This window comes from Crocuta crocuta, unplaced genomic scaffold, assembly GCF_008692635.1.
Source record: "Crocuta crocuta isolate KB4526 unplaced genomic scaffold, BGI_CrCroc_1.0 scaffold15, whole genome shotgun sequence".
Taxonomy (NCBI): Eukaryota; Metazoa; Chordata; class Mammalia; order Carnivora; family Hyaenidae; genus Crocuta; species Crocuta crocuta.
In genome coordinates this window covers 2068035-2078369 of record NW_027530508.1, presented here as the reverse complement: position 1 = coordinate 2078369, position 10335 = coordinate 2068035, and the positions used below count along the sequence as shown (strand labels likewise).

Below are 10335 nucleotides of genomic sequence, written 5' to 3'. Positions count from 1 at the left end.
ACCTGCTGGTAGCTTTTGCCCGGCCTAGAAACTAAGAATTGTTTCTACCTCTTTAAGTGGTTGAAAAAAATCAGGAGAAGTATATTTTATGATGTGGGGAAATCATATAAAATTCAAATTTCAGTATTTATAAACTTTTGTTGGATTATGTCTCTGCTTAAATTTGCTGTCTGTGACTTCTTTTGTGCTACAACATCAGAGCTGAGTAATTGTGACAGAGGCTGTATTACCTGCAAAGCCAAATGTTTACTGTGTGGCTCTTTATAGAAAAAGGTGGCTGACTCCTGGGTCAGATGGTGATTTTTACCCACTGGGATAAGCAATTAGCAATTAGGGGAACAGATATAAAGTAACATATTTCTCTGAGCGTTACTTATTTGAATCAGAGTTACTTGTGAGATGAGATCCAGAAGAGTGGGTGGAAGAGTGGTTCTCAGCCCTGGCCGCACATTGGAATCACCTGGGGTACTTAAAAACAAACAAAACCCAAACAACAATGAAAAGTATTTTCAGTCATTGCCAGATGTTCCCTAGAGGGACGGTGTAGTAGAAAAGTCCTAGTTTTGGGATAAGGGAGGGATGCTCCTGCCTTCCCTAGAAGGACCTGATTTCTCACTGATTACAATTCCCACGAGCTCTTCAGTGATCTGAACTATTTATGATGGAGCTTTGCCCTACAGCTCCCACAGTGTGCAGCGCAGCTCTATGAGGCATCTTGTTAGAGTGTATTCCTTCTCCCTGGGAACATTGCCTGGGTTTAAATAGGGCTGTTTTGTCTTCTAAAGGTTTTTTTTTTCCTTTGCTAGTTGCAGGTGGCACACCAAAAACCAAAAAGGCATTTATGGAATTCCAATGAGTGGTGATGGATGATGCAGTTCAAGTAACTAAGGTAAGAGAAAGAAAACCATAGTGGTGAGGAGGCTTTGTCACCCGAGTTAGTGCCCTCACAAAAGAAAGCTAAAATCAGGTTCTCTCCCACTCCCTTTTATTTCTAAGCTTTCTGTGATTAAAAACATAATTAATTATCCTTTGAGAGAGTGGCTCTCAAACTGGTTATGAATGTGAATCACTAAAAGAGATTTTTTTTTAAAAGACTGAAGTCTATGCCCTGCCACCTTGCCCTTATTGAATTAGCTTCTGTGGCTAGAGTACAAGTAACCTGATTGCATCCTTGTTGAAGAACCAATGCATTGAGACAAAGAGTGCAGTACTCTGTCTTATGTGTAACATTTAGTAACTTGTATTAATAAAGGAAAAATGGATTTTTGTTATTCAACCTTCCCATTGCTCCAAGTTTTAAGTGGGAGTGTAAATCAGCACTGCAGCTTTGGAAAACTGTTGGGCATTTTCTGCAAAGCTAAACAGACATCTATCCAGTAATTCAGGAATTCCATTCCTACATATTTGCCTTTGAGATATGAAAACGTCTGTCTACACAAGGACTTGCATATAAATGTACGTTGTACCTTTGTAACAGCTAAAAAATGGAAATAATCAAATGTTCAAAAATACAAATTGCGATATATTCATACAATGGAATTTTTTTTAGCAGTAGAAAGGAACAGATTACCAGTACACGTAACAACACGGATGAATTTGAGATACAATGCTGAGTGAAAGAAGCCAGACACAAAGTAGATGTTACTGGAAGATGAGATATGATGGAGTCAGACTAGTGGTTCCTTTTGCAGGAGCCTGGAGGTTGTGACTAGGGGAGGGTGTGAGGAAGCCTGGGCAGCACTGGAAAGGTTTATGTTAATGTGTTTGTACACATATTTCTTTTTTTCCCCCTGTTTCTTGTGGTAAACTATACATAACATAAAATTTACCGTTTTCATCAATTTAAAGTATATAATTCATGGGCTTTAAGTACATTCACATTGTGCATCCAACACCACCATCCATCTCCAGAACTTTTTCATCTTCCCCAACTGAAACTAACCCATTATACACGAAATCCCATTCCTTCCTTCCCCTAACCCCTGGCAACCACCATTCATTCTACTCTCTGTCTCTATGAATTTGATTACTTTACCTCATGTAAGTGGAAGTATACAGTATTTATCATTTTTGTGTCTGGCTTCTTTCTTTTTAAAAAATTTTTTTTGAAAATCTTTGTTTATATTTGAGAGAGAGAGAGACAGAGCACGAGCAGGGGAGGAACAGAGAGAGAGGGAGACACAGAATCCAAAGCAGGCTCCAGACTCTGAGCTGTCAGCACAGATCCCGATGTGGGTCTTGAACCGACAAACTGTGAGACCATGACCTGAGCCAAAGTTTGACACGTAACCAGCCATTAATTAACCATTATTTAGCATAATGTCTTCAAGGTTCATCCATGTTGTAGCATGTAATAGAATTTACTCCCTTCTTATTATTCTTTTAAAGAAGATTTTTATTTTTTTTAAAGTTTATTTTTGAGAGAGAAAGCACACAGGAGGAGCAGAGGGAGAGGGGGAGAGAGAGAGAATATGAGAGAATACCAAGCAGGCTCTGCACTGTCACTGCAGAGCCAGACATGAGACTCAAACTTGAGAACCGTGAGATCATGACCTGAGCCAAAACCAAGAGTCGAATGTCCAACCAGCTGAGTCACCCAGAGGCCCCTACTTCCTTTTTATTTATTTTTTAAATTTTATGTTTATTTTTTCCCCTACTTCCTTTTTAAAGCTAATATTCTCTTGTATGTATGTATCACATTTTATTCATTCATTCATTCATTCATCCTTCAGTGGACATTTGAGTTGTCTCCACCTTTTAGCTGCTGTGAATAATGCTGCAGTATATATTGGTATACAAATATCTGTTCAAGTCCCTGCTTTCAGTTCTTTGGGGGTAGGTACTTAGAAGTGGAATTGCTAGATCAGATGGTAATTCAATGTTTGGTTGTTTTGTTTTTGTTTTTTTGAGGAACCACCTGACTGTTTTACACAGTGGCTGAACCATTTTACAATCCCATCATCAGTGCACAAGGGTTATGGTTTTTCAGTATCCTCACCAGCACTTCTTTCCTTCTTCTTCTTTTAAATATTTATTTAATTCCAGTATAGTTAACACACAGTGTTATTTTAGTTTCAGGTGTATAATGTAGTGAATCAACAATTCCGTACATCTCCCAGTGCTCATCATGACAAGTGTACTCCTTCCTCCCTGTCACCTATTTCTCCCCGCCCCGCCGCTCTGTTAACCATGTTTGTTCTCTATAGTTACGAATGTTTCTTGGTTTGTCTCTTTTTCCTTTGCTTGTTTGTTTTGTTTTAAAACTTCCATATATAAGTGACTTATTTCATTTAGCATTATACTCTCTAGCTCTAGCCCATGTCATTGCAAATGGAAAATTTCATTCTTTTTTATGGCAGAATAATATTTCATGGTATACATATACCACCTCTTCTTTATCCATACATCAGTCGATGGACTCTTGGGGTGCTTCCACAATTTGGCCATCGTAAATGTGGCTGTATATTAAACATCGGGGTATGCGTATCCCTTTGAATTAGTTTATTTGTATATTTTGTGCAATTACTGGATCATAGGGTAGTTCTGTTTTTAACTTTTGAATAACCTCCAGTTGTTTTCCCCAGTGGCTGTAGCACTTTGCATTCCCATCAGCAGTGTGTGAGAGTTCCTTTTTTCCCCACACCCTCCCCAATACTTGTTTCTTGTGTTTTTGATTTTAGCCATTCTGGTAGGTGTGAGATGGTAGCCATACTAATGGGTGTAAAATGGTATCCCATTGTTGTTTTGATTTGCATTTCCCTAGTGATTAGTGATATTGAGAGCATCTTTTCATGTGCTTATTGGCCATTTGGATATCTTCCTTGGAGAAATGTCTATTTAAATACTTTACCCATTTCAAAAATCCAGTTGTCATAATTCTTTTTTGTCTTTTTTATGTTTATTTATTTTTTTTGAGAGTGTGTGAGTGCATGTGTGGAAGCAGGGGAGAGGCAGAGAGAGAGGGAGTCAGAGAATCTAAAGCAGGCTCCATGCTTTCAGCATAGAGCCTGATGTGGGGCTTGAACTCGGGAACTGTGAGATTATGACCTCAGCCAAAATCAAGAGTTAGATGCTTAACCAACTGAGCCATCCAGGTGCCCCTTGTAATTCTTTTTGAAAGGTTAGATTATACTATGCTTATTCTATAACCCTAAAAATTTTAAATTCTTACTGTAATATGTGTGCACATGGTTATAAAGAAGATAGTACCAATAAGCCTGGAATAAACATGTTCTTTAGCTCCCTCTTCCACTCTGCTGAGACAGGCTTTAATTTTTAATTTTTAAATTTTTTATGTTTTGGAGAGAGAACGAGAGCATGAGTGAGTGTGAGCAGGGGAGAGAGGCAGAACGAGAGGGAGAAGGAGAGGGAGAATCTTGAGTAGGTTCCATGCTCAGCATGGAGGCTGACACAGGGCTCAGTCCCACCTAAGCCAAAATCAAGAGTTGAATGCTCAACTGAATGAGCCACCCAGATACCCCTAGATTTAGTTATTTTTGAGACTGTTTTTTGATGACTTCCATTTATAAAGCTAGATTATACACTTCTATATTGCTGTTTCATTTTTTAACCTTTTTAAAAATTCACCTTACCTGGTTTTCTACTTCTCCAGTATGAATGATAAGGATTTACCTCATACCACCACCCCCCTTCCAATTTGTTGTTTGCATGATTTTTCCCCCTTCTTTTGTGTATTAGTTTCCTGGGGCAGCCATAACAAAGTACCGTAAACTTGGGTGGTTTAAACAGAAACGGGTCAGCAGAGTTGCTTCCTTCTGGGGGCTGGGAGAGGGAATTTGTTCTTGCCTCTCTCTTAGCTCTTTGTATCCTCAGGCACTCCTTGCCTTGTACATGGTGTTCTCCCTGTGATTCCATGTAATTTTCCCTCTGTGCATGCCTGTCTCTGGGTCCAAATGTCCTCTTTCTATAAATAGACCAGTCACATTGGGTTAGGGCCCACTGTGATGCCCTCATCTAAACTTGGTCATCTGCAAAGACCCCGTCTCCAAATAAGAGCAGGTGCTGGGGTTAGGACTTAAACATCTTTTGAGGAGACACACTTTAACCCATTCCAAGTTGGTTAACTTTCTCAATACCAGAAGTGCTCTTGAACCTCTATTTTTTGTTGTGTTAATTTTCAGCAGTATTTCTTACCTCTCCCACTCTGTCAGATGATGATATCAGCATCCCTACCTTTCTGTCAGATACAGTTTTCGATTTAACCTGTCAAAACTTTAACTATAGTATTGCATTACTATAGTTAAGTAATATTATTCAGTGTCAGGTCAGGTATTGTTTTCTGGGTTTATAATATTTTTCTCTGTAGGTTTAATGTTGTGGACCCTGGGCTATTCAGAGGAGGAAATGAATAAAAAATTAATTCTTTTTTTGAAACTATCAGTTATTTCCAGTCATATTTTTATTTCATATTTAGACTTTTTCATACAGCTTTTTTCTTGGTAATTCTAATTTCCTTTTTTCTTGTCAGAATTTTTATCTCACTTTTCCCCCATCTTAGTCATACACATTCCAGTCTATGAAGACCCTGTTCACATTTATACTAATTTTTTTTTAAGCTATCTGCACAACTGCAGTCTTGAAATTTTCCTCACCACACTTTTGAGTTGGACTCATTCCACTGATCTTTGGCGTCAGTCCCCCCTCCACGTCCCTTCTTTTTTAAAAAAAAAATTTGCTATAGTTCATTCTCAAGATACTTCTTGAGGAAAGGGTACATGGCAGATAAACTTTGATACTTTCTGATGTCTGATCTTCCCTCATGTTTGAGTGATGATTTGATTGGGTATAGAAATCTGGGTTGCAGATTATTTTCCCTCAGAACTTTGAAGTCATTGCTCTGTTTTTTCTGAAATCACTGTTGCTTATGAATGTAGAAATTTAGCCTCATTTTTGTTTCCTGTAGGAAATTAATTTTCTCCCATCTCTGGAAGCTTATCTTTTATATTCCATATATTCTAGATTTTGATAGTGGTATGCTTGGTGGGCCCCCTTAATCTGAAAACTAATATATTTCACATTTAATGAAGTTATTTTCTTAGATAATGTCCTCCCCTCCATTTTCTTCTTTTTGCCAGAAACTTTCTGATATTGGGCCTCTCAGATTGTTCATGTAATGTTCCTATCTATTCACCCTTGTTTTCTTTGCCTTAGCTTCTCTTTTCTGGGAGACTGTCATGATTTTATCTCTCAGTCTATTGAAAATTTTTTTCAGTGTATTTAAAAAAATTTTTTAGAACTGATTTTTGTTCTGATATTTAAAAATGCATTCGGGGGTGGGAGGTGGGGAGGCACCTGAGTGGCTCAGTCGGTTGAGCGTCCGACTTCGGCTCAGGTCATGATCTTACAATTCCTGGGTTTGAGCCCCGCGTCAGGCTCTGTGCTGACTGCCAGCTCAGAGCCTGGAGCCTGTTTCAGATTCTGTGTCTCCCTCTCTCTCTGACCCTCCCCTGCTCATGCTGTCTCTCCCTGTGTCTCAGAAATAAATAAAAACATTAAAAAAAATTTTTTTTTGAATGCATTCAGGGGCAGCAGGATAGCTCAGTCAGTTGAGCATCTGACTTGATTTCAGCTCAGGTCATGATCCCAGGGTCATGGGATTGAGCCCTGTGTCCGGCTCCACTCTGAGTATGGAGCCTGTTGGGATTCTCTCCTTCTCCCTCTGCCCCTCTTTCCTGCTCTCTCTCTTTCTCTCCCAGATTAAAAAACAAATTGCTTTCAATTTTTGTTTTGTCTCTGAAGACAGTTTTTAAAAGTTTTGATTTTTCTNGAGAGAGAGAGAGAGACAGCGTGAGCAGGGGAGGGTCAGAGAGAGAGGGAGTCACAGACTGAAACAGGCTCCAGGCTCTGAGGTGGCAGTCAGCACAGAGCCCGACAGGGGCCTTGAACCCACGAACCGCGAGATCATGACCTAAGCGAAAGTCGGACACTTAACCGACTAAGCCACCCAGGCGCCCCTGATTTTTCTTTCAATTATCCCTATTTTCTCCAGTCATTATCTTTTCCTGTTTGTTTATCTTGGTCTGGTGATACTTGCCTGTTCTTTCTTTTTTTAAGAATGGAAGATTAAATGGGACTACACCAAAATAAAAAGCTTCTGCACAGCAAAGGAGACCCTCAACAGTCAGTTAACTGAATGGGAGAAGATATTTGCAAATGATATATTCAGTAAGGCATTGATACCTAAAATGCATAAAGAACTTATACAATTCAACACCAAAAAAACACCCTGATTTAAAAATGGGCAGAGGAGGGGCACCTGGCTGGCTCAGTAGGTAGAGCATGTGACTCTTAATCTCAGGGTCATGAGTTCGAGCTGCATGTAGGGCATGGAGTCTATTTAAAAAGAAATGGATAGAGGACCTGAATAGACATTTTCCAAAGAAGACACACAGATGGCTAACAGTCACATGAAAAGAAGTGCAATATCACTACTAACAGATTTCTAGTTTAGGGCAGAAGGAAGCCCAGAGTGATCCCTCAGTTCCTCCTTATGTTCCATGGTGGCTATGGAAAAGAGAGACCAAGTGAGTTGTTATTACCAATGTAAGTGTGTTACCATTTCATCCTTGTCACTACAGGTGCAAATTTTGACCCTTACGGAACATATAGAATATTTCTTAGGGAAAATGTTTTAAGTGTAAAATATTAGAATTTGGGTTTATGATAATTATTTATATGGAACTTGAATTCCTCATTTTGAAGGTGTACATTAAGGTGGTGGCTTGATCTTTGTCATAAAAATCAAGGCAAGAAATGTGTGATTGAATAGCAGTCATCATTTTGGTCATGGTAAAGGGTTAGTGAATACAAAGAAAAATGAGGAGCACATGAAGGGGAAACTTGGATAGTGCCTGCTGTGTACTAGACTCAATGATGGGGTTGCACATTATTATATATAGATATGTTTATGTGTGTATTACATATTTTATACTACTCACAGCAGTCCTCTGATATTGGTGGGAGAGATTGCTGTTTTCAAGATGAGGAAATGAAAACTCAAAACTTAAATACCAAGCTGTAGAAGTGACAGAACGAAGTTTGTGTCACTCTACCCTGTTGCTACTACCCTGTTCCAATTATCTCTAAGGAGATAATTGCTTTTTAATTTCTCATGTATGATCAAAAATATTGTATATCTCTGACGTGAGCACTGTTAGTCCTTTGTCCCTTCCATGTGTTGGGCATTTGCTGAGTGTGAACACTTTGGAGACTCAGTGAAATAGACTTGGATTCTCCTCTCACAAAGTGTATAGTGTGCAGTGGGGGCACAAAAACATACTTGCCTATGGGCCAGGAGCTCATTGAAGACCAGGACAAGGACAGTCTCCCCTCCTCCCCCAAGACAGGGACAGGTCTTAATTAGCTTTCTACACCCAGCACCTACTGGCTTTTCAATGAGAGTTTGTTAAGTGAGTGGCTGAACTGGAAAATGAAGGATAAGGACTTTGGCTTTTTCTTTCCTGCATCCCTAATATTACTGCAATGCCTGGCCTGTAATTGCGACTCGAATAAAATACTAATGTGTGAGTGGTAGAGGAACAAAAGCTGTGGGAGCTAAAATTTAGTTGTCATCGTGTCCAGAGAACCAACAACCTGGAAACTTTTGAGAAAGGGGATAACTACTATCACATGTCAAGTACAAGTTAAAGAGAATGGAAACTCTGGGGAAAAAATTGGATTTGAAGAGGTTATTTGTAGACTTGAGAGTGACAGCTTGAAGAACACAATGAGGTCACCAAGGAGAGGTGGAAAGTGAGGAAATAAAAGCAAACTACATCCTACCCAAGTTGGTGGTATGAGGAAGGAAGGGAAAACAGGAGCCTGGATGGTTAAATGGGGTTGGTTACTGTGTTTGGATTTTTCCTTTTTTTTTTTTTTAAGTTTGTTTATTTTACGAGAGAGAGAAGGCACACATGCTCAAGAATGCATGAGTGGGGAGGGACAGAGAGAGACAGGGTGAGAGAAAATCCCAGGCAGGCTCCTCACATGGAGCCCAACGTGGGGCTTGATCCCACAAACGCTGAGATCATGACCTGAGCCGAAATCAACAGTTAGATACCACCCAGGTGCCCCTGTGTTTGCATTTTAAAAAATTTGTTTGGAACATCTGTGCCTCTTTGTAAACAGAGGAAAATGAGGGCTGGAGAGGAAGGTTTGAAGGTACCAGAAGGAAAGGCATAATGTAGGAGGAAAGATCTCACATGGGGTCAGGAACACAGAGGTTAATAGTCTTTGAAAGGATGAGGGAATCTCTTCTTTCTAGTCTAAACAGAGAATAGAGGCTCTGTAGAGAAGGGAGGGTGATGTCCTCTTGTCACTAAAGCCATCTGCCCAGAGGGAGCTGTGAGCTACTGTGCTAGAAACTGACAAAGAAAGGATGTTTTCTGCATAGCACTGAGACCCTGAGTGTGATACTTCTGAGCTGCTGTTGGCAGCCTGAGATAGGAATGGTGAAACCGAATGGTGCGGATAAATCCATAAATCAAGATGGCACTTTTTTGTAGATTAGAGAATTATGGGATGGAGATTGTCTTAGTCCACTTAGGCTGCCATGACAAAATACTGTAGGCTGGGTGGCTTAAACAACTGTAATTTATTTCTCACAGTTCTGGAGCCTGGCAGTCCAAGGTGTTAACAGGATTGGTGTCTGGTGAGAATACTCGCCTTGGGTTGCAGACATGTGACTTCTTGCTGTGACCTCCCATGACCTTTCTTTGGTGCATGGGGGGCTGGGGGAGGGGTGAGAGGAGAGAGAGATCTCTCTTCCTCTTCTTATAATGCCACTGATCCTTTCACGAGAGCCTCACCCCATGATCTAATCTAACCCCAGTTACCTCCTGAAGGCCTTATCTCCAAATATCAAATTGGGGATTAGAACTTCAACATGAGAATTTGGGAGGGGAACACAGCATTCAGTCTGTAACAGAATTCACTCTTCAGTGATCTGAGGCTTTTATAATTTTCATTAATATCATTAACCAACAATTTGGATACTTATTATGTGTTGGTTTTTATTTTAAGTGTTGGGAAAACAACAAAGTAAGAAAATTCCTGCCTGGAGGTTGCTAGTCTTATTGAGGAGAGAGACTATATATGTATATATATTTATAGTAGCTTTATATTATATATAATAAAAATCTGTATAATATCTTTATATATTTATATGTGTATGTGATACATATATCTGTATAAAGCTATAAAATAGATTTATTATATATAAAGCTAAATTATCATATAGCACATAGCATTATAGACTAAATGCTAAATGAGTAGAATAGATGCTTACAAGTTCTCGCTCACATGAGTATGTGCTCT

General features: G+C 39.5%; 1 protein-coding gene across 2 annotated transcripts in view; it reads left to right on the top strand.

Moving 5' to 3' along the window:
* Positions 1–802: 802 nt before the first annotated feature.
* Positions 803–10335, top strand: part of PTPRA (protein tyrosine phosphatase receptor type A) — a 115116-nt gene continuing 105583 nt past the window's right edge. For both annotated transcript variants that reach the window (XM_077766974.1, XM_077766973.1), the window contains exon 1: positions 803–889. In XM_077766974.1, the coding sequence (XP_077623100.1) occupies positions 863–889 (27 nt within the window). In that variant the 5' untranslated portion in view covers positions 803–862. The remainder of the gene's footprint in view (positions 890–10335) is intronic.